At 37.9% G+C, this 24960-nt stretch overlaps 3 protein-coding genes across 11 annotated transcripts in view; 2 read left to right on the top strand and 1 right to left on the bottom strand.

Moving 5' to 3' along the window:
* The window catches only part of FIRRM (FIGNL1 interacting regulator of recombination and mitosis), a 158587-nt gene that overhangs the window by 75176 nt on the left and 58451 nt on the right, over positions 1-24960 (bottom strand). For 5 of the 9 annotated variants that reach the window (XR_010340468.1, XR_010340469.1, XR_010340470.1 and 2 more), the window contains exons 1-8: positions 21290-21462; positions 16927-16967; positions 14916-15004; positions 13505-13609; positions 12923-13063; positions 11992-12157; positions 10509-10593; positions 8746-8884 (exon numbers count right to left, since the gene is read on the bottom strand). Coding sequence is in view for 1 of the 9 variants with exons in the window: in XM_064370770.1 (XP_064226840.1) it covers positions 8746-8884; positions 10509-10593; positions 11992-12157; positions 12923-13063; positions 13505-13609; positions 14916-15004; positions 16927-16967; positions 21290-21399 (876 nt within the window). In the remaining 8 variants the exon portion in view is untranslated. Of the gene's footprint in view, positions 1-8745; positions 8885-10508; positions 10594-11991; positions 12158-12922; positions 13064-13504; positions 13610-14915; positions 15005-16926; positions 16968-21289; positions 21463-24960 lie in introns of those variants that run through there. The other 4 variants (XR_010340474.1, XR_010340475.1, XR_010340472.1 and 1 more) reach the window with 4 other exon arrangements.
* Positions 19410-19811, top strand: LOC105711525 (interferon-induced transmembrane protein 3-like). The gene has a single exon (XM_064370571.1). The coding sequence runs from the start codon at positions 19410-19412 to the stop codon at positions 19809-19811; it is 402 nt and encodes a 133-aa protein (XP_064226641.1).
* METTL18 (methyltransferase 18, RPL3 N3(tau)-histidine) lies at positions 21593-24297 on the top strand. The gene is made up of 2 exons (XM_012444538.3): positions 21593-21688; positions 22930-24297. Exon 2 carries the CDS (start codon positions 23132-23134, stop codon positions 24251-24253), a length of 1122 nt encoding a protein of 373 aa, XP_012299961.2. The 5' UTR covers positions 21593-21688; positions 22930-23131; the 3' UTR covers positions 24254-24297.

The raw sequence follows: 24960 nt of genomic DNA, 5'->3' as shown, positions 1-24960 counted from the left end.
AAGAAGCAGGCTTCAGAACGTGGGTAATAACAAACTTCTCTGAGTTAAAAGACCATTTTCTAACCCAACGCAAAGAAACTAAGAACCTTGAAAAAAGGTTAGATGAAATGCTAACTAGAATAACCAGCTTAGAGAAGAACATAAATGACTTGATGGAACTGAAAAACACAGCACAAGAACTTTGCGAGGCATACACAAGTTTTAACAGCAGAATCAATCAAGCAGAAGAAAGGATATCAGAGATTGAAAATCAACTCAATGAAATAAAACGAGAAGGCAAGATTAGAGAAAAAAGAGTGAAAAAGAAGCGAACAAAGCCTCCAAGAACTATGGGATTATGTGAAAATACCTATACACTTGATCAGCAGACCTGAATGTGACAGGGAGAATGAATCCAAGTTGGAAAACACTCTTCAGGATATTATCCAAGAGAACTTCCCCAACCTAATGAGGTAGGCCAACATTAAAATCGAGGAAATACAGAGAACACCACAAACATACTACTCAAGAGCAACCCCAAGGCACATAATTCAGATTCACCCGGGTTGAAATGAAGGAAAAAATCCTAAGGGCAGCCAGAGAGAAAGGTAGAGTCACCCACAAAGGAAAAACCATCAGACTCACAGTGGATCTCTCAGCAGAAACCCTACAAGTCAGAAGGGAGTGGTGGCCAATATTCAACATCCTTAAAGAAAAGAACTGTCAACCCAGAATTTCATATCCAGTCAAACTAAGCTTCATAAGTGAAGGAGAAATAAAATCCTTTAAAAACAAACAATTGCTAAGAGATTTTGTCACCACCAGGCCTGCCTTACAAGAGCTCCTGAAAGAAGTGCTAAACATAGAAAGGAACAATCAGTACCAGCCACTGCAAAAACATACCAAATTGTAAAGAACAATGACACAATGAAGAAACTGTGTCAACTGACAGGGAAAACAATCAGCCAGTAACAAAATGGCAGGATCAAATTCAAACATAACAATATTAACGTTGAACGTAAATGGGCTAAATGCCCCAATCAAAAGACACAGACTGGCAAACTGGATAGAAAGTCAAAACCCATTGGTGTGCTGTATTCAGGAGACCCATCTTGCGTGCAAAAACTCACATAGACTCAAAATAAACGGATGGAGGAAGATTTATCAAGCAAATGGAGAACAAAAAAAAGCTGGGGTAGCAAGCCTAGTCTCTGATAAAACGGACTTTAAACCAACAAAGATCAAAAGAGACTAAGAAGGGCATTACATAATGGTAAAGGGATCAATGCAACAAGAAGAACTAACTATCCTAAATATATGTGCACCCAATGCAGGAGCACCCAGATACATAAAGCAAGTTCTTAATGACTTACAAAGACTTAGACTCGCACACAATAATAGTAGGAGACTTTAACACTCCACTGACAATATTGGACAGATCAAGGACACAAAAAATCAACAAGGATATCCAGGACTTGAACTCAGATCTAGACCAAGTGGACCTAATAGCATTTATAGAACACTCCACCCCAAAATCACAAAATACACATTCTTCTCAGTACCACATCACACTTACTCTAAAATTGACCACATAATTGGAAGTAAATCACTCCTCAGCAACTGCAAAAAACAGAAATCATACAGTCTCTCAGACCACAGTGTAATCAAATTAGAACTCAGGATTAAGAAAAGCACTCAAAACTGCACAATCACATGGAACAACTTGCTGCTGAATAACGACTGAACAACTTGCTCCTGATTAATGAATGGATAAACAATGAAATGAAGGCAGAAATAAAAATGTTCTTCAAAACCAACAAGAACAAAGATACAATGTACCAGAATCTATGGGACACATTTAAACCAGTGTCTACAGGGAAATTTATAGCAATAAACGCCCACATGAGAAACAAGGAAAGAACTAAAATTGACACCCTATCATCAAAATTCAAAGAGTTAGAGGAGCAAGATGAAAAAACTCAAAAGCAAGCAGAAGACAAGAAATAACTAAGATCAGAGCAGAACTGAAGGAGACAGAGACACAAAAAAACCTTCAAAAAAATATCAATAAATCCAGGAGCTGGTTTTTCCAAAAGATCAACAAAATAGACTGCTAGCTAGACTAATAAAAACAAAAGAGAGAATAATCAAATAGATGCCAATAAAAAATAAAGGGGATATCACCACCAATTCCTTGGAAATACAAACCACCATCAGAGATTATTACTATAAACAACTCTATGCACATAAACCAGTAAATCTGGAAGAAATAGATAAATTCCTGGACACTTGCACACCCCAAGACTAAGCCAGGATGATGTTGAAACCCTGAATAGATGAATAACAAGGGCTGAAGTTGAGGCAGCAATTAATAGCCTACCAACCAAAAAAAGTCCAGGTCCAGACAGGTTCACAGCTCAATTCTACCAGATGTACAAAGAGGAGCTGGTACCATTCCTTCTGAAAGTATACCAAACAATAAAAAAAGAGGGAATCCTTCCCAAATCATTTTATGAGACCAATGTCATCCTGATACCAAAACCTGGCAGAGACTCAACAAAAAAAGAAAACTTCAGGCCAATATCCATGATGAACATAGATGCAAAAATCTTCAACAAACTACTGGCAAACGGATTGCAACAGAACATCAAAAAGCTTATCCATCATGATGAAGTAGGCTCCATCCTGGGGATGCAAGGCTGGTTCAACAGATGCAAGTCTATAAATGTATCCACAACATAAACAGAACCAAAGACCAAAAACCACATAATTATCTCAATAGATGCAGAGAAGGTCTTCGACAAAATTCAACAGCCCTTTATGCTAAAAACTCTCGATAAACTAGGTATCAATGGAACGTTATCTCAAAATAATAAAAGCTATTTACAACAAACCCATAGCCAATATCATATTGAACAGGCAAAAACTAGAAGCATTCCCTTTGAAATCCGGCACTAGACAAGGATGCCCTCTCTCACCACTCCTATTCAGTATAGTATTGGAATTTCTAGCCAGAGCAATCGGCAGGAAAAAGAAATAAAGAGCATTCAATTAGGAAAAGAAGAAGTCAAACTGTCTCTATTTGCAGACCATATGATTGTATATTTAGAAGACCCCATTGTCTCAGCCCAAAACCTCCTTAAGCTGATAAGCAATTTCAGCAAAGTCTCAGGATACAAAATCAATGTGCAGAAATCACAAACATTCCTATACACCAACAACAGACAAACGGAGAGCCAAATCATGAGTGAACTCTCATTTACAACTGCTACAAAGAGAATAAAACACCTAGGAATACAACTAACAAAGAATGTAAAAGATTGCTTCAAGGAGAACTACAAACCACTGCTCAAGGAAATAAGAGAGGACATAAACAGATGGAAAAACATTCCATGCTCATGGTTAGGAAGAATCAATATTGTGAAAATGGCCATACTGTCCAACATAATTTATAGATTCAATGCTATCCCCATCAAGCTACCATTCACCTTCTTCACAGAACTGGAAAAAACCACTTTAAAGTTCATATGGAACCAAAAGAGAGTCCACATAGCCAAGACAATCCTAAGCAAAAAGAACAAAGCTGGACTGACTTCAAGCTACCTGACTTCAAACTATACTACAAGGCTACAGGAATCAAAACAGCATGGTACTGGTACCAAAAGAGATATAGACCAATGGAACAGAACAGATGCCTCAGAAGCAACACCACACATCTACAACCATCTGATCTTTGACAAACCAGACAAAAGCAAGCAATGGGGAAAGGATTCCCTGTTTAATAAATGGTGTTGGGAAAACTGGCTAGCCATATGCAGGAAGCTGAAACTGGACCCCTTCCTTACACCTTATACAAAAATTAACTCCAGATGGATTAAAGATTTCAACATAAGAACTAACACCATAAAAACTCTGAAAGAAAACCTAGGCAACACCATTCAGGACATAGGCACAGGCAAGGAATTCATGACTAAAACACCAAAAGCAACAACAAAAGCCAAAATAGACAAATGGTTCTAATCAAACTTAAGAGCTTCTGCACAGCGAAAGAAACAATCATTAGAGTGAACTGGCAACCAACAGAATGGGAAAAAATATTTGCAATCTACCTATCTGACAAAGGGCTAATATCCAGAATCCACAAAGAACTGAATCAGATTTACAAGAAAAAAACAAACAAACTCATTCAAAAGTGGGCAAAGGATATAAACAGACACTTTTCAAAAGAAGACATATATGATGTCAACAAATATATGAAACAATGCTCATCATCATTGGTCATTAGAGAAATGCAAATCAAAACCACACTGACATACCATCTCATACCAGTTAGAATGGCGATCATTAAAAAATATGGAGACAACAGATGCCGGAGAGGATGTGGAGAAATAGGAACACTTTTACACTGTTGGTGGGAGTGTAAATTAGTTCACCCATTATGGAAGACAGTATGGCGATTCCTCAAGTATCTAAAAATAGAAATTCCATTTGACCCAGCAATCTCATTACTGGGTATATAACCAAAGGATTATAAATCATTCTACTAGGAAGACACATGCACACGTATGTTCATTGTAGCGCTGTTTACGATAGCAAAGACCTGGAACCAACCCAAATGCCCATCAATGATAGACTAGACAAAGACAATGTGGCACATGTACACCATGGAATACTACGCAGCCATAAAAAATGACAAGTTCGTGTTCTTTGTAGAGACATGAATGAATCTAGAAACCATAATTCTCAGCAAACTGATACAAGAAGAGAAAACCAAACACCACATGTTTTCACTCATAGGCGGGTGATGAACAATGTGATCACTTGGGCACAGGGAAGAGAACAACACTCACTGGGCTAGGTGGGGTGTCGGGGAGGATGGGGAAGGATAACACTGGGAGAAATGCCTGATGTAGGCAATGGGGGGAATAGAAACAACAAACCACCATGGCATGTATGTACCTATGTGACAATCCTGCTGGATGCAGGATGTACACATGTACCCCAGAGCCCAAAATGAAAAACAAAAACAAAGTTTGCGTCTCAATGCCAACAAAGGAGGTGTGGGTAATATAAACAAGGAAGGTCATATTTCAATACTTCAAAACATGAGCACCTTTCTATCTATCTATCTATCGACTGATAGAGACAGGACCTTGCTCTGATCTGTTGATTGATTGAGACAGGGTCTCACTCTGATCTATCTATCTATCTATCTATCTACCTACCTACCTACCTACCTACCTACCTACCTATCGATTGATCAAGACAGGGTCTCACTCTGTTGTCCAGGCTGGAGTACAGTGGCCCAATCATGGCTCACTGCAACCTCAACCTCCTGGGCTCAAGGCATCCTCCCTCCCCAGTCTCCTAAGTAACTAGAACTACAGGACTGTGCCACAAGGCCTGGATAATTTTTTATTTTTTCTAGAAATGAGGGTCTCCCTGTGTTACCCAGGCTGGTCTCAAACTCCTGGGCTCAAGCAATCCTTCTGCTTTGGCCTCTCCAAAGTGCTGAGAATACAGGTACATTCTTTCTTTCTTTAATAAAACAATTAAAATACTGATAAAATTTAAATGTAGCAGGCGATAAAATTTAAACATAGCAGGCAACAAAATCTAAGTGTAGGCAACAGATAAAATAGTATATGTTTATTTTCTGAATAATACAAATTTCTAAAAACATTATATAAACGTAAGTAGGAATTACAGTGGAAATTAAATTATTTCCAAGGGCCATACAAATAAATTTCCCTATGTTTATAGAAAACTAAGTAACTGAGGGCAAAAGAACTATATGTTAATATACATTAAAAACTCTAATAGAATATTCTCTTCTTGAAACCAATTTCAAGAAGACTTAATTGAGAACAAATATCAATTTTAGGAGCTGTTATGGGTTGAATTGTGTCCCTCCAAGAAAGCTTTAAGTTCTATCTCCCAATACTTCAGAATGTGGCCTTATTTGGAAATAAGGTTATTGAAGACATAATTAATTAAGATGAGGTCATACTAGAGGAAGGTATGCCCTTAATCACTATCATTGGTGTTCTTATAAAAAGATAATGTGAAGACACAGAAAGAGAACCGCATGTGGAGTGATACAGCTACAAGCCAAAGTATGCTAAGGATTGCCAGTGACACCCAGAAGCTAAGAGAAACATATGAAACATACTATCCCCTGAAGCCTTCCAGAAAACACGCCCAATTGACGACACACTGTAAACTTTTGCCTCTAGAAATGTGAGAGAATAAAACTCTATTGTTTTAAGCCACCTAGTTTGTGGTTAACTTGTTATGGCAACCCCAGGAAACTAATACAAGGAATGGTACATCACACGCTTCTGTAAATAGTATAATATTAATTAAATCTACTGGCTTTATTTTGAGATAAACAAACATAACATTTAAGTGAGATGTTATGGCTTGAAGACTGGTGTGCCTACAATTCAGATGTTAAAACTTAATACCCAATGTGATACTATTAAGAGGTGGGGACTTTTGGGAAGTGATTAAGTCATGAAGGCTCTGCCCTCATGAAAGAGGTTAAGTGCTCTTATAAAAGAGGTTGAAGGGAGCTGTCTTGCCCCTTCCACTAAGTGAGGATGCAGCAGCAAAGGGCTATCTTTGAAGCAGAGAACACACCCTCACCAGACACCGTATCTGCTGGTGCCTTGATCTTGGGCTTCCCAGCTTCCAGGACTGTGACAAATAAATTTCTAATATTTATAATCCCTTACTCAGTTTAAGGGATTTTGTTATAGCAGCCTAAACGGAATAAGCCACAAAGTGAAAACTGCTTGGAAAACTTCAATACTTTGATTAGAAAATAAATATTAATAGTGAACAGCAGAGGGCATTGCTGATCAGAATTTAGAGTTAAGACTGGAGAACTTACACAGTCCACCTCAAAGCTCCATTTCAGGCAATGGACAGTAAGCAGAACTGGTCACATTTATCAGTCCCAAATTTGAATGAGCAAAAATATGAGAATTTTCTTGGACAGTTAAGAGAATGTAAATTTTCTGATTTCCATCTATAAGCGGTTTATATAAACTGAACTAATACACTTTATGTACAAACAAACAGCCACCCTGGCTAGGTGGACCCCATACTCCCCCTTGTCACTATTAAGACTACACTGTTGCTTAGGCTTTCCTCATCTTACTCCTGTCCAAGTGTCTCTGTTTAATTTTCCTCTCCAAGTACTAGCTGGAAAGTCTGTTGTGTCAAGAGAAGCAAGAAGCAAACTGAAAATCGAGGGAAAAAGAGGAAAAGGGTGAAAGTTGGGGTTAAGAATATCAATCTACAGGATAAAGGTGAAGAAGGGAACGACCTTCCTGCCATTGACATAGGATATACAACTAAACTCCTCCTTTTAGCAAGGTGAGAGGAATCAGAAATGATGCATGAACGAAGTGAGAAGAAGGAAGGGAAAAAGGAAGAAGGGATATAAGGGGAGGATAGGTGAGATAAAGAAAAGAAGCAAGAAGAAAAAAGCCCCTTCCTAAAGCTATTCCTCACTTCCTTCTTACTACTTTCAGAACTTCTTTTTAAAGTTCTACCCTCCCCTAGGGTGTATCCTTCCAGATCATCCCTGCTCTAGGAGTTGCTACCAGTTTTAGGAATTGGATGAATCACTACACTTTCACCCCCTTAGCTGATTAGCAGGAAAGAGCACAGGTACAAAGGAATTCCCTCTATCAGCTTGCAGATGTACAACAGGAGGGGCTATATCAACATATTTAAAGAATAAATATTCACTTCATGGTTCCATTAAAATTTTTACATATAGGCTGGGCACAGTGGCTCACACCTGTAATCCCAGCACTTCGGGAGGCCAAGGTGGGTAGATCACCTGAGGTCAGGAATTCAAGACCAGCCTGGCCAACATGGCAAAACCACGTCTCTACTAAAAGTACAAAAATCACCCAGGCACGGTGGCAGGGCGCCTGTAACCCCAGCTACTCGGGAGGCTGAGGCAGGAGAATCCCTTGAACCCAAGAGGCAGAGGTTGCAGTGAACTGAGATTGTGCCACTGCACTCCAGCCTGGGTGACAGAATGAGACTCCATCTCAAAAAAAAAAATAAAATTACATATAACTGATATAACTATTAGGTCCTGAGTACTATTATTCTTATAATTTAGGGCTATCATAGTTAAATGAAATTAGCAGGCTAGTCTAAAAGCAAAAGGTACTATGTAAAACAGTGTTACAGGAAAATGAGTTATAATTCCCAATAATCTAAATTTTTGGAATGTAATCTGTTTCATAAATGGGATACCAATTCAACACTATAACTTTTCAAAATAAAGACAAACGTAAGAATATATCAAATTTAAGAGACTGATACATATACATACATGCACAAACATATTCCTAGAGGTTGCAATGTATTGGTGAAGAAAAAAAATGAAAGATTGATTGCAGCTATATCAGACCTTATATAAATATGGACAAAAGAATTTTTGTTCTCATGAAGAAAAGAATGAAAGGATTCTGAGGAGAATGCTGTGACCAACCAGTTACAATGTAAAGAGAAGGGCCAGGTAGAATCTAGAGGCAATGAGAGCAGTTAGGAATCTAATGCAATGCTCTGAGTGAAAAATAATTATGAGCTGTAAATAATCCCACAGATCAAAAAAACACCCAAATTAAATAAATTAAAATCCTCTTAAATAGACTGACCCAGACATTCAAATGAGATTTACTAACTGCTAAAGAAAATAAGAGTTGCTGTTTAAAGTGCTGTTAGCCCAAATTTTACCTGTGCATCTGACTGTGACATCTGCTCAGCTAACTGTAAACAAGAATGGAAGGAGAAAAGAATGTCTTCACACAAGCTAGTAATTATATCTTTGTGTTTCAACTGGCTCTTTATAATGGACTGGTGCTTAAGACTCTGCCTAAACGAATAAAAAGAAAAGAATACAATCACCACAAGTAACACATCAAGTAACTTAGGTCCATTAACAATATCTACCTTATAGAACATTTTTTTAAAAATCAAAGCATCATATATGACATAATATAACTAAGATGTGTCTAGCTTACCTCTGAAGCAGTTATGTTTGTTTAAGTAAGTTACTAATTTTTTTCTCTGTGTAAAACATTAATTGAATTTTTACTACGTACCAGGCACTCTACCAGACCCTGGGGATAGAGGGGTCAAACAAATAGACACAATCTCTGACTTACCTGCATGAAATTTGTGGTCTAGCCTAAGAGAGAACATTAAATAATTGTAAGAATAATTAATTAGGGCTGTGATAAATGCTCAAATGACAAAGTCTAAAGTGCTACAATAGAGAGATCTAACCTACATATTCTCAGGGTAAGGATATCAAAGAAATGTTATCATGAAGATATAGGAGAGAGAAGCATCCTAGGCAGATGGAAAAACTGTGAGAAGGCTCTGGGACAGGAGAGTTTGGTATGTTTAAGGAACTAAGAGCAGGTAGAAAGCAGCATGAGACAGGCTGGTGCAGGAGCCAGCGTCCACAGAGGATTAGGTTGCTTTACTTAGTAAAATGGGATAGACTTTATGCAATAGAGTGACATGGTCTTATTTACTTTTTAAAAGATTATTCTGCTGGGTAGAAAATGAATTGGAAGGGGTAAGAGTGGAAGATATTCAGTGATGGTGATAGTGACATGGCTAATTCCTTGAGCATTAACTATGTGTAATGTACAGTTCTAAGCATTTCATAGTGATTAACTCAATTCTCACTATAACCCCCCCAAGAAGGTGCTATTATTTCCATTTTCAGATGAGCAAACTAATGTTCAGAGAAATTAACCAAATAGCCCAAGGGCTCGGAACAAGTAAGAGATTTCAGAATAGATTTAAGCACATGTGACGTGGCTTCCAGGCAACACTTTAAACCACCGAACTATTACTTTTTTGGTAACTTAATGTCTTGGTAGTACTACAAAAGCACCCAAGACCTGAAAATACACTAACTTTAAATGTTTTATGTATATGCATAAAGTAGATATTCTTAACTATTTTTACATCTCAACCGCATCTCCTCTCACCCCTAAGAATCTGATAAACGCTATCGTTATGGGCACTCTCCCTGGTGAACCTTTATAATGCTTCAGTTTCAGAAAGTTAAAATTATTATATAAATGGAATTAGCATGAACAACTTAAAAGTACTTAATGAGAAGACTATATTTAGTTCTAATTATAGTTGCCAATTTATCTAATCCTAGAAATAGGCTACTTGACACCTGAAACAACAGAAGCAGCAAGAAAGTGCTTAAGTTCTAATCTGGCCCATGGCCCATTATTTATGAAGTACTAGCTAACTAGGAAGAACAACTTTTTATAATTTTAGAGACTACAGGGTAAAGAAGTCCAATTTGGCTTGCGACCTACATGTCAAGTATCTAGATTATCAGACAGCAGTGTCAGTGAATATTAAATTCACACAAAATGTTTCAAATGCAATCTAAAGAATCATGAATAATTAAGATTAGGGAATATGGAAAACATTTTATAAAAAGTAAAAAATAGCAAACTTACTTAATTATAAACTTCCAAGTATTGGCATGAAATGCATGGTCCATACTGGAAATAACAGAGCAGATATCCAATAATGAATGAATAACTGCAAAGAAAGATAATAGAACCTTAAGATATCCAAATGTCATGGGGTGAGTTTCTCCAATAATTAAAAGCATCTAATGAACAATTTCAACATTTTATTCAATTAAAATAGGTAACATCGTTTGGAAATAGTTGTGTCAAAAGAATTATTTAAACTATTTAAGTGTCACACTTGTAAGGTTTTTATAAATTTTGAAGTTTATACCTACCTGATGACCTAAATAAAACTACAAATATTCAGAGGAATAAAAGTTGCACCCTATTATCACTGAAATATTCTATAGATAGAATTCTAATCCAAAATAATAAAACAAATTGCTAAGGAAAGAAAACCTAAAAAGGAAGAATTCAAATTAATTTACATGGTATTCATGTAAGGCTTTTACTAAGTCTGTGGTGGATTACTTATAAAAATGGCCACAATAACTGCCCTTTGTGAATCCACAGTTTTCCACAATGACTCTGGGCTAAACCCTACGATGTGCTTTGGCCCAGGGGACAATAATAAAATTAAGGCAAGCAGAAACTTGAAAAGTGCTAGCATACAGGGACCTGCTCACTCTTGCTGCTCTCAGAAACCCTGAAATCACTGGCATCAGGTATCTGAGCTGGGTGAGCCTACTGGATAATGCACATGGCTTTCTCAAGTACTTCTGCCTCTGCCAACAGTCATATGTGAATGAAGTCACTGAAGTCACATGAGTGAGTTAGTGCCCCAAGTGGATCAGAGAAAGTTGTCTCAGGGGATCCCATCCTGAACTGCAGACTCACAGAATCATGAATAAATAGAAAAGTGAATAAAGAGTCTGAGGTGGTGTGTTTGCAGGGCAATAGGTACCCGATACACTGCACAAAACCAACTTATTCTCTTAATTTTGCCCTTACACATTATTCTTTTTCAAACTCTCAGTCACAATCCATTAATGAGTGATGAAATCAATGAATTGTGTTACAATCAGCAATTATTTAAACTAGTATAGAGTGCATCACAGGTAAAATGAGTATATTTTATAATAAATATGTCTATAAGAATAGACATATTTACATACACATAAGCATGTATTTATATGTATTCTGTGAAAAAATAAAAACTGCATCTCAATATGGGTTATGGTTAAGAAATATGAAAGCTATTGTCTCAGAATACAGACAGCCTCAGAGATTATAAAGTTATATAAGTTAATCATTGTGAAGAAATGACAGTAACTGAATATGCAATCTAGGTTAAGGTACCTAAAATAAATTTTACAAATTCCAAATTTAAAGATTAAAAATTTGGTAAGATTTAAATCATTTAAAGCATGATTAGTAGGAAAATAACATGAATCATTAGAGACAATTTTAACTGATACATGATTTATAGTCACCATATACTAAGCAGAAAGTTTTCTTCACTCACCTATTACCATATTCAAAATATCATCATTCTCATCTACTAAAGGGTCCATGCAAACCATGTCCAGCAATTCCATTAGTTGCTTTTGAAGAGAATAGGCCTCCTTGAAAAGAGCCTGGAGGTGGTCTGAAACTAGGTGTAAACGCCCAGAATACACAGATTCACTATTCTGATTACAGATATATAAAAATGAAAGAAAAAATAAATCATAACAAGCTCAAGAGCCAGATTTACTTTCATACTATTAGAGAGAACAAATTTACCGAATCACATATTCATTCATTAAATAAATGTTTAGTGAACATCCATTAAATATAGTGTGCTTCAAGAGATGCAAGCATGTTTAAAATATGATTTCTCACTTTCATGATCTTGCAAATACAGAACTAAAAGAAAGGTAACATTAGGCCAGGTGCATGACATTTTTAGCATCTTATCAACATAGAGAGGTATTAATTAGTGATTTTCATTCACCCGACAAACAGCAGTATTAAAACTGTCTGTGCCCCACAAATTCTAGGCAAGCTTTTGTGTCTCAAGGATACCTTTGGCATGTAGAGATGGACTAAATAAGGATTAACTTCCCTTTATAAAAGGAAGTTCAGACATCTAATCATAATGGTAATTGAATATTGATCAATGAACGTCGCAGAACTATTTCAGGATACCTGTATCTCAACACAAATTCTTAAAACTTCTTTCTTTATAGAGGGGAAATAAGATAAAACTAAAAACCTTAAAAAAGCCACTTCTAATGACTTCCTTATAGCCACCTTTTTTGAAACAATTATTTACTTACATGCTCTTTATTCTATGGAAAAGTTTATTTCAATAATATAGACTAAAGTGTAAAATCTTAGACAAACATTATGTTATTCAGCTCCTATGCATGTCAATCATAGACCATTCAGAGTATAATTAGACCTTTACTCACCTTACAATGTACAAATGTGCTTTTAATTATATGAAGGACTGAGGAGGGGAGACTCTGAATATTTTCCAAAATGATGGATTCCTGTGTGGCACAGACATGCTGAACACATCCTGTAAGAGATCCTAAAAGCTGCACCATCGTCTTGGAATAAATAAGGAAATTTCATTCAGAATATATTTTTTGTGCATTGAAAAGGTATCAGTCAGTATGCTGGGTGCTAGGATACAGCAGTGAACAAAACACGTCTGTTCCTCTTTTCACAGAACTTTAGTCTATCAGAACTACAAATACTGGAACAACTGTCTAGCCATTTAGAATCCTAACCCAAACTTCAAACACATGGCAGGTATTCTACACATATCTCTTGGAAATGCAGACAGGGTAAGCTAGCTTGATGACTTGTCTTCTTCTAAGAGTTTATTATTCAGAATTCATGTTTCTATATTCACATCTTTAATTCAATAAATTTAATTCCAACATTAGGCCATTACATAAGAATACATGGCTAATCAATATCAGTATAAAAATTTTGACATTCTTTAAGCTCTGTCTCTCTCCAGCTTTCTAATACATTTGACTTACTTGTAAAATATTCTTTAGAGTGGTCTGGATTTCCAAATTTTGGCTTGACAGTCCTCTGGCTTGACTGGTTAATTCACACATCATGTCATCAAATAACTTCACAGTCTGTAAAAACAAATCAAGTAATAAACAGGAATAAGAGAAATCACTAGAAAAGACAAAACTTTAAAGAGAAAACACAACACAATGATTTGTGCATTAGTAATATCCATGGACTATCATCTGCTTAACAATTGTTCCTAAGTACAAAATTTGGAGAAAAAGTATTTTTACAATACACGCCCCCCAAAAGCCTCAAACAGAAATTTATTTTTCATTTCTGTGGTTTGAATATATTTAATAGCATCAATTTTTTTAAAAAATCACTCAAAGTTCATATTTTAGAGATGCAAAAAAAAAAAGTATTATTTTTGCACAATAAATTTTTCTTGAAGCATCCACATTCATACGGTCATAAACAAGGGTATGTTCTGGAAGTAAGGAATTTGCACTGAATCCCCTATTCACTACTCACTTATTTTCTAAACAGTTTCCTTTTTTGACCCAATTCAAGATAATCTTCCTGAATTAAGGGTATAGTATATAACCTTACAATCAAGCTTTTTGTCTGTGAAAAGTTAGCCACCCTATAATGTTAATACTTGGATCTTTCTAACAATTTAAATGACCTAAATATTACAAAAATAGCAACACAGTCAACAATACAATGTAGTTAAAGAAGATATTGTTTCCCACAGGCTCGTTAACACTCAACATCCATTTTCATCTATATAACAGTTGGATCTTTTTCTAGTGGTCAAGAACAAATTCTAAGAAATATTTCAGATTAAGAATCATCAAGTGACTATGAGTACAAGAAATCTGAAAGATTATGTTTAAAAGCTAAAGTTAGAAACCCATTCCAATAACAGATTATTACAAATAATCTGTTTCATTTTGGCACCAAAGTATCTTTAGTTCCCTCTATTTAAAACAAAAAAGTATGATTGTGCTTTTTAGAGAAAACGTATACCATACATATTTAAAAAGTAATAAACAGTCTGGGAATTTAATATTTTCTTTTTGTTACTTGATTTTGCCAATATTCCAGGTTTTTTTTTAAATTGAGGGTTCCATCACTCTGTCACCCAAACTGGAGTAGCGTTTTTAAAATACAAGAGCATTTAAAATTGACTATAAATAATTTAAATTCAATTAATAAAATACCCATAAAATCTGAAAATATAACAGTTTTTAATTGCCTAATGATCACACTAACAACATTATAGTCTCATATGAGATCTATTTACTGCTTATTTTTATTTTGAATACATTTGATATATTACAAAAACAGAGCCATAATTAATAATAAATTATCGAAGACTGAGGCTAGATTCCTCATATCATGTATTTTCAGGTAATAGTATTATACCTTTGGTAGCACTTGTGAAAAGAAAGTCTGTTCCAATGTCAGGTGGTTCATATGAGGTAAAAACATTTCTACAATAATTTTCAAAATTTCTGTAAAGCAAATAACATATTTTATAAAAATATTGTCATGTCAGTCAACAAAGGCCACTGCCCTTTATTTAATGCAAGAATACTACCAATCTAAAGTTTGTTACTTTCTAAATACTATGTGCTATGTAGAGAAACTATTATCTAATAGCCAAAAAAAAAAAGAGAGAAAGGAAACAACCTACATATTTAACAATTGTGGGCCAGTTAAATAGCTGTGTGTACATCTAGTGAATAGGATCTGCCATCATTAAAATGACATTTTAAAACATGAAAAATGTTCAAAATATAGTTAAACAAAAAGCTTCCAAAATATAACACCAATATAGATAAACATGTACAAACAATGATGGATAAGCTGGCAGGAATATATGGAATGAGACTGCTGTCCTCAAAATCTTAATCATTTCAGATCAGCAGATGTTTTGTTATCTTTTCTGTTTTTCTACATGTGTCCTATTTTTCTACGTTTCATCGTTCTCTACATGTTTCATATTCATATCCACAATGAACATGAATAACTTTTATACTCATGATAAAAAGAAATTTACTTAAAAAAAATTATGCCACACGTGGTGGCTCAAGCCTGTAATCCCAACACTTTGGGTGGCTGAGGCAGGAGGACTGCTTGAGCCCAGGAGTTAAAGACCAACCTAGGAAACATGGCAAGACCTCATGTCCACCAAAAAATAAATAAATAGAAAATTAGCCAGGCATAGTGGCAAGTGCCTGCAGTCTCAGCTACTTGAAAGGCTGAGGTGAGAGGATTGCTTGAGCCTGAGAGATGGAGGCTGCAATGAGCTATGTTCGCACTACTACACTCTAGCTTTGGCAACAAAGCAAGACCCTGTCCCTCCAAACAAACGAACCAAAAATTAGGCTGAGCATGATGGCTGAGACTTGTTATCCCAGCACTTTAGAAGTTGGAGGCAGGAGAATAGCTTGAACCCAGGAGTTCAGCTGCCTGAGCTATGATCGCACCACTGCTTTCCAGCCTGCGCAACAGAGCGAGAACTTGTCTCAAAAACAAACTTTGGGGCCAAGTACAGTGGCTCACACCTGTAATCCCAGCAATCAGGCAGGCTGAGGTGGGAGGATCACTTGAGCTCAGGAGTTTGAGAACAGCCTGGCCAACATGGTAAAACTCCATCTCTACTAAAAATACAAAAATTAGCCAGGTGTGGTGAGGCATGCCTGTAATCCCAGCTACTCGGGAGACTGAGGCAGGAGAATCACCCAGCCTGGAAGGTGGAGGTTGCAGTGAACCAAGATCACACTGATGCACTCCAACCTGGGTAATAGAATGAGACTCCGTTAAAAGAAAAAAGAAAACAAAAATTAGGCCCCATTACACAGCATAGATTCAAATTATAAACGAATATTCCAATACCAGGTGAAATGTAAATAGAAAAATCTAACGCAAAATATGAATACACTGAGCAGTCTAGTCTTAACTCTCTTCCGACTAAAAGAATAAATCTCGTCAAGTAAGACTGATGAAGACATGAAAATGAGAAAGTCAACTTCCCCCAAATAAATCTGTTATCACCTAGATAAACAGCTTTTGGCAACTTAGAAAGTATTTTCAAAATAATACTAAACACATTAGAGACTGATGGTTTTTCATCAGACTGCAAATCATGTTTTATATAGGTCTAATCATAACAAGTAACATTTAATATTTACAATGTGTTTATACATACATCATCAACAAACCATTTTTGGTATTTATCCAAAATGTAATTTAAAACTTTGAAGTGCTGAAATTCAAAGGAATTTGTTCATTTCAAGTAACTGTAGGTTTAAAGGCTCTAACACAGAAAACTGTTAAATTTCAAGGGAATACAAAACTGTTCCATTGAGGTATGTGCGGAATTAGACCTTAACATCAAAGTAAATCATACAGTTAAAACAATTTTACTTACGAATATGCTCAATCCAACTGTCAGAATGTTGAGACAAAGAGTAAGATAATTAAGGAAGATCCACTATCATAGTAATAGGATATTCATTAGTCAGAATAAACTAAAAAAAAAAAAAAAAACGCTTCTGAAGTTTAAGCAGTGACTCATAAGGGACTGGAACTGGACTCAAGTTACTGGCTTAATTTTGCTTTTAAAAACTTAAGATTTATTAGGTAAACAGTATTGTGGAAGTATATTAAAGAAATATTTTGAAAACTGCCCAGGGACAAACTTGTCTTTTCAAACTATGCAGTCATGAAATATTTTTGACAGATGAGAAACAGTGCTACAATAACCCACAGGCTAATGATTTATTTATTTTAGAGAGAAGGTCTCACTCTGTCACCCAGGATGGAATGCAGTGGCATGATCATACCTCACTGCAGTGTCAAGCTCCTGGGCTAAAGTGATCCTCCCATCTCAGCCTCTCAAAGAGCTGGGATTACAGGCGCATACCACTATGCCCAATTTGGACTTCCGATTTCTAGTACAAGAAAGAAATTTCTCTTTCCTCAACATTTTTATAGTACTTAATTTATACCTGTCTTAAGTCACTCATCACCTTCTATCTTATTTTCATATTACTTGCATACCTATCTTACCAACCTTAACAGACTAAATTCTTCTGCACATAGCAGATTACAAATACATGACAATATTCTCCATATACACCAACAAGAATAATTGTTAGAAATGTTTTACTGTAAAAACACTAAGAATCATCAAAGAATGTCAGTAAGAAAAATTAATAACCTGGCTGGGCGCAGTGGCTCACACCTGTAGTCCCAGTACTTTGGGAAGCTGAAGCGGGTGGATTACAAGCTCAGGAGTTGGAGACCAGCCTGGCCAACATGGTGAAACCCCATCTCTTTTGTATCTTTGTAAAGATACGAAAAATTAGCTAAGCATGGTGGCACGCGCCTGTAATCCCAGCTACTCGGGAGGCTGAGGCAGGAGAATCCCTTGAACCCAGGAGGCAGAGGTTGCAGTGAGCCAAGATCAGGCCATTGCACTCAAGCCTAAGCAACAGGGCAAGACGTCATCTCAAAAAAAAAAGAAAAATAGAAAAAAGAAAGATAAAAATGAATAACCCATAATCCTACCACACTAATATACAAGAATTCATTCCTCTTCTGAAATCTTATTTTCCACATTTTTTTAATAGCAGCAATCAAAATGAGGTCATTAACTCAAACTTGAGTTCAGTAGGGTAGAATTGGCCTCATGAAAAAATTTCAGTAAAGCTCAAAAAATTGCTAGCTGTTCCAAAATTAGTCAGTTATAATTATGCAGACATGCAGACAAGGCCTGGAAAATAATATGTAAAATGCAAAACATGAAAATGATTTTTTGGGCAATGGAATTGTAAATATATTGCAAATTTTTCATTTGTTGAAATAGTGAAGCTAAAATACTACAAGCTGAAAAAAAAAGTATTGTCTAATTAGACTCCCAGGTATTTTTAAAACATGAAATATTTTTAGCCCTTTAATGCTCACTATGTGTCAGGCACTATTCTAGGTCGTGCAGATAACGCTGTGAAGAATATAAACTTCCTGCCTTTATGAATTTTGCAACACAATGTGGAAAATATAAAAGCAAACAAGAGCATTTCTTTCAACGATAATGCACTTTTTTAGAAAACTGAACAGGTCAATGTGATACAAGTTTAAGACTGGGTTTGAGGGAAACACCTAAGATTGAAGGCTCTGAAAAAGTCCCTCTAAGGAGGTGACATTTGGGCCAAGACATAAACAATGAGATATATAAAAGGCTCAGAGAACAAACCAGGCTAAGCACAAAGACCCTGTGGTAGGTGAGCCTAATGTATACATGAATAGAGTGTAGTTAACTAGGTATGAGAGAAGGACAAGGCATAGATCACCTGGAGCCTTGAAGGTAAAGTGGTTTTAACAGAGAAATGACATGATCTACGTTTTCCCCTCTGAACTTTTTTGGAATAATGAATTATGAGTGGAAACAAGGAAACTCTTAACAATACTCCCAAGTGAGAGGTGATAGGAATTTGGTTTCAGAGTGGTAGCAATGAGGATGAAGATAAGTGGATTGATTCAAGACATAGTTTGGTGGCCGGTTGCTGTGCCTCACGCCTGTAATCCCAGCACATACTTTGGGAGACCAAGACAGGCGGACTACGGAGTCAAGAGATCGAGACCAGCCTGACCAACATGGTGAAACCCCATCTCTACTAAAAATACAAAAATTAGCCAAGCATGGTGGCTCGAACCCATAGTCCCAGCTACTTGGGAGACTGAGGCAGGAGAATCCCTTGAACCTGGGAGGCAGAGGTTGCAGTGAGCCGAGATCGTGCCACTGCACTCCAGGCTGGAGACAGAGCGAGACTCCATCTCCAAAAAAATTTTTGAAAAGACGACTGGGAAGCATCCCAGCAACCCAACCACGGACGGTCTTCCCTGGACACCATGAACCACACTGTCCAAACCTTCTTCACTCCCGCCTGCACCGACCGTCCCCCGAACTATGAGATGCTGAAGGAGGAGCATGAGGTGGATGTGCTGGGGGCACCCCACAACCCTGCGCTCCCAACATCCACCGTGATCCACATCCGAAGCGAGACCTCCGTGCCCGACCACGTCATCTGGTCCCTGTTCAACACCCTCTTCACGAACTCCTGCTGCCTGGGCTTCACAGCGTTCGCCTACTCCATGAAGTCTAGGGACAGGAAGATGGTTGGCGACCTGACCGGGGCCCAGGCCTACGCCTCCACCGCCAAGTGCCTGAACATCTGGACCCTGATTTTGGGCATCATTATGACCATTCTGCTGATCATCATCCCAATACTGATTCTGCAAACCTATCAGTAGATCCAGAGGAATCATCCCGGCTAGGGGCTCTGCCCATGACCTGTCTCCCACATACTCCAGCTTCCATTCCTTGCCCTCACCCCAGCCGAGTCCTGTATCAGCCCTTTACCCTCACACACTTTTCTACAATCGCGTTCAATAAAGTGCACATGTTCCTGGAAAAAAAATTTTTTTTTTTTTGAAAAGACATAGTTTGGAATCAGAAACAATAGAACTGATTGGGTGTATGTGTATGAGAGAGAGAGGATCCAAGGTTTTAGTTTGTGAAGCCATTTACTCAGATGAGGAAAACGAGAGGAAGAACAAGTTTGGGCTATTCTAAGTATGACGTTTGAAGTGTAAAGCTAGGTGGGAATGTTGACTTTCAACTTAATGAAGTCTCTCTATAAGCTTATGGGGAAAAGAGAGGAATCATGTTCTGTGTGTCTATTCTCCCAAAGCCTAACACCATAACTCATGCACATTATGTAAGCAGTTTAAGTGTTTTTTAATGTTTTGAGGACGGCTATTTGTTTTCAAGTTAAAACTCCTTGAAGATGGCAATTCTGTATCTACATAAAAACTAAAATGACTTATATGTAAATTATTGGCTTTAGCTGCACAGAATTTGTGCAGTGTTGAGACGCTCTCAAGTGAAGGTTACTTTTTTCTTTTGAGTTTAATTGTATAAAGGTGGACTCAAAAGTTGTGAAAAAAATATACATACATATGGTTTACCATGAAAGGCTAGGATTCCAGGCACATTTGCAACCACAAAGGCATGATGAGACCAATCAAGAATGAGCAGCACCTGGACGTCGAAGGCACTCAGCGCCTCAAATCCAACAGCTGAAAGCCAACAAGCGGAAAGCAATTCTTTCAGAAAAAAAGACTCCAGCCTGGGCGAGAGGAGTGAGACCTCGTCTCAAAACAAACCAAAAAAAGAAAGAAGAAAAGAGGTCTCAGAGGGGAGGGAGGAAACGCATTTTTATTTACTGAACATCTTTTAAAGATTTCACACCATAAAACTATGTCCTTTAATTCTTACAACGCTAAGAAAGGTATTATTCATATTCACCACCCGTTTTAACGGGAGACAAAAGCTCAGAGTATCTCGCTTTGCCTCAACCTATTAAGAGCCAGAGCTATCCTCATACCCCAGGTGTTAGTCCTTGCCTCCCCCATTACCCGCTAGCAAAAGTGTTTCCACTTAACTGCAAGCAGCGAGTACAGAAAAACTCAAAGAAGGAATCGAAGAAAACGCCACATCCATTCCTAAAGCTTTAGGTCAGAACACGTCCGCCCACGAGCCTTTCCCATGGTTATCGCTTCCCCTCCAGTCCCTCGCTTTTCATCCCACTCACCGACAAAGAAAAGAGAAGGTTCAGGCCGCAGTTACATAACCCAGCCTGGCGGTGGGTCTGAGGGAACAGAAGAGAAAGGTTCCCGACCCGCTCACAGCCCTCTCTAGGTAGAAGTGACAACCAAGGAAGGATATGAGGAGTCGAGGCAGGACGGACGGCAGTTCCCGGCGGCATAGCTCCTCTGACCAGCTACTTAATTCTTCCAGGGGAACCGCGCTAACCGGGACCGCGCGTTCCTGAGACATACTTTCGCCGAACAGCACAGCTTCAAACCAGTCCCGCCGCAGCCCGGACCGGAAACCCACAGTCCCGCCAGCCCTTGCGCGCTCTCCGCCGGCCCCCAAAACCATAGAGTGGAGGCCGGCTGGTTTCTTCGTTAACCTGGGTCCCTCAAAGCCGGAAAGAAAGTCGGGCTTCTCTAGCCCCTGGAGGACTTGACTCACTGGTGCGTGATTTCAGTCCGGAGGAGGTGTCTTGAAGCGAGGGTTTTCAGCTGGGCGATCCCGGGACACGTCGGGAAGCTAGCATCCCCAGGTCTGGATCACTGTAAACATTACATTCAGATGGGGAGGTGAGGGCCAGAAGTCCCCAGATTTGCTACCCATTGGCTTTTGAGATAGCACTTCTAGGGTCGGATTTGTTCTGGGACCTGCAGCCGGAAGTGACTCCAAGCCTTGCAGCGTGATGGGAGAGAAAAACTGCGCGTTCCTAGCCGCCGGACTGGGTCACTCGCCTCTCCCTCCATTTGTAAATATTGTGTAAAGGGATTAAAGATCCCACCTGCCAGAGCTGTGAAAATTGAAGCAGACGGTGTAGTGTCTAGCGCAGTAGATGGAAGATTCTCAATAAAGTTGCTTCCGATTTCTACAGATCTCTCCAAACTACTGCAGTGCCCTACTTTGTGTTTGCTCTAACACCAAATTAGTCTTTACTAATTATTTCCAAATTACCCCCACTTCCATACACGTAGGGCTGCCGTTCTCGACTAAATGTCTTGAGTGAAGTCTTGGATGAATTTACACACACCAAACCATACCTATGCATGTTTTTAAAGGGATGCTCACTTACCAAAATAAAATATTGCACGTCTTTTATACAAAAACAGAAGTTAAGATATTTTGGAAGCTTAGGGGTGAATATGTTTGAGCACAGTCAAGGCAGTTGAAAAACGGCAAGTAGCTAGAATGTCCTATATGAGTATCTTGGACTTTATGTTTGTCCAGGTGGTGGTGGTTGCTGCTGCTGCTGTTCTTCTGTTTGTTTGTTTGTTTGTTTTTTGAGACAGAGTTTCGCTCTTGTTACCCAGGCTGGAGTGCAATGGAGCGATCTCGGCTCACCGCAACCTCCACCTTCTAGGTTCAGGCAATTCTCCTGCCTCAGCCTCCTGAGTAGCTGGGGTTACAGGCACGCGCCACCATGCCCAGCTAATTTTTTGTATTTTTAGTAGAGACGGGGTTTCACCATGTTGACCAGGATGGTCTCGATCTCTTGACCTCGTGATCCACCCGCCTCGGCCTCCCAAGGTGTTGGGATTACAGGCGTGAGCCACCGCGCCCGGCCCCTGTTTGTTTTTATAGCTGATTTTCTTCTCCCACTTTTGAACCCTTAAGGTGTGTATGAGTGTCCAAATCTCTCTCTCTCTCTTCCCAAAAGTTTTTTAAAATAGGCAGCTGTATGGTGGGATGGGGAGGGGGTGGGGTGGCTGTTTAATATTACTAGTGAAATGTGACATTTTGCTTTAATCATCATTTTCTTTCTTTTTTCTTTCTCTCCAGAGCTGCATGGAAAGAGGATCAAAGACCTCTAAAAAGCCATTTGGAAATATCTCTGAATATTTGTTACCATATATAAGCTGCTAAAGAGAAATTGGGCTCAACAAAACTAATTGAATAATTGAGGCAGGTTTGTGTGTGTCATCAACATCAAATTCTATCCAGAAGTTGAAGAATTTAATGATTGTGTGCATTTAATGAGAAGATGACCTTTCAGTTTAATTTCACTATAGAAGACCATCTGGAAAATGAATTAACACCCCTTGGAGATGGAGCTTTGACCCTGGATTCCTCAAAAGAGCTGTCAGTCTCAGAAAGTCAAAAAGGAGAAGAGAGGGACAGAAAAGGTTCTGCAGAACAGTTTGGCGTGCCTCAGGATCGCTTGTGGGAACGTAAGTCAGTGGAAAATGCAGCTCCCTCTCAAGACACAGACAGTCCACTCAGTGCAGCCAACAGTTCAAGTAACTTAGAGCCACATGAAAAACAGCCCTGCTTCAGAGCTGCCAAAGAGCATGCTATGCCTAAAGATTTAAAGAAGATGTTAGAAAGTAAAGTCATAGAAACATTACCAGGTCTCCAGCATGCTAACTTAGCAGTAGTGAAAACCATCTTGTTGAAAGAGAACTTCCCTGGAGAAAACATAGTTTCAAAAAGCTTTTCTTCTCACTCTGATCTGATTCCAGGTGTTTATGAAGGAGGCTTAAAAATCTGGGAGTGTACTTTTGACCTCCTGGCTTATTTCACAAAGGCCAAAGTGAAATTTGCTGGGAAAAAAGTCTTGGATCTTGGTTGTGGATCAGGCTTACTGGGTATGACTGCATTCAAGGGAGGGGCCAAAGAAGTTCACTTTCAAGATTATAACAGTATGGTGATTGATGAAGTAACCTTACCTAATGTAGTAGCTAACTCCATTTTGGAAGATGAAGAAAATCATGTAAATAAACCAGATGTGAAAAGATGCAGGAAATCAAAAGTAACACAAGAACTTTATCAATGCCGGTTTTTTTCTGGTGAGTGGTCTGAGTTTTGTAAGCTTGTACTAAGCAGTGAAAAACTTTTTGTAAAATATGATCTCATTGTCACCTCAGAAACCATATACAACCCAGATTATTATAGTAATTTGCACCAGACTTTCCTTGGACTGTTAAGTAAAAATGGACGTGTACTTTTGGCCAGCAAAGCACATTATTTTGGTGTAGGTGGAGGTGTTCATCTCTTTCAAAAGTTTGTAGAAGAAAGAGATGTTTTTGAGACTAGAATACTCAAAATAATTGATGAAGGATTGAAGAGGTTCATAATTGAAATGACTTTTAAGTCCCCCAGTTAATGTTCACTGAGTATCCAAAATGAAATAAACAGAAGGACCAAAAATTTTTTGGTGTGTTTGATTCCTGTTTTGCTATTTTTTTTCCTGAAATATTGATGTTGTTTATTTCAAATCATAAGTGAACTATGTTAGCAATCTTGTACTTACTAGTTGAAACTAAGAAAGTATCCTTGTGCGTTTGATGAGATCTGGGAAATTATTTTGTAGGAAAATTCAGTATTCTCCATCTTTATTCTTTTTTACTTTTTTTTACCACCTTTGACATTACATGAAATTGTTCCCAGGAAGTCCTGCTATTTCTTATCTCAAGTTTGTGAATTTCTTCCCAATTTTCATTAGTTCCTTGTTTACATGAAATGTCTGGTCAGATCCCTATGCTGTTGATACATATCACTAAATATTAGGTTGAAGGCCTTAGGTAAATAGGAAGAAGTTTTTGTTTCATTTTGTTTTTATATTTATTTACGTTGTATAGTAAGGACCAGAATGGTGAGAATTTAACTGAATTCATGGAGATGAGGAAACAGAGGGAATCTGTGATAGAGTATAAAGCCGACACGGAGGACTTGGACTACTTGAGGTTTACCCCTTATAACAAAGTAAGGGGCCTTATGGTCTTGGTGGGAGGAAAAAGAATAAGAAAGGACAATTCCAGATTTGGGGGAGTATAGACGTCTCACCAGTTGTTAAATAATAGGAAAGAAAGA

The sequence above is a fragment of the Aotus nancymaae genome, unplaced genomic scaffold (assembly GCF_030222135.1).
Source record: "Aotus nancymaae isolate 86718 unplaced genomic scaffold, 86718_ANA_hifiasm-v0.15.2.pri h1tg000108l, whole genome shotgun sequence".
NCBI lineage: Eukaryota > Metazoa > Chordata > Mammalia > Primates > Aotidae > Aotus > Aotus nancymaae.
The sequence above is the reverse complement of the archived record's forward strand: the minus strand, read 5'-3'. Positions and strand labels throughout refer to the sequence as shown.

Bases quoted from the DNA above. Each gene is read 5' to 3' on its own strand.
- LOC105711525 (XM_064370571.1), top strand. From the start codon at position 19,410: ATGAACCACACTGTCCAAACCTTCTTCACTCCCGCCTGCACCGACCGT.
- METTL18 (XM_012444538.3), top strand. From the start codon at position 23,132: ATGACCTTTCAGTTTAATTTCACTATAGAAGACCATCTGGAAAATGAA.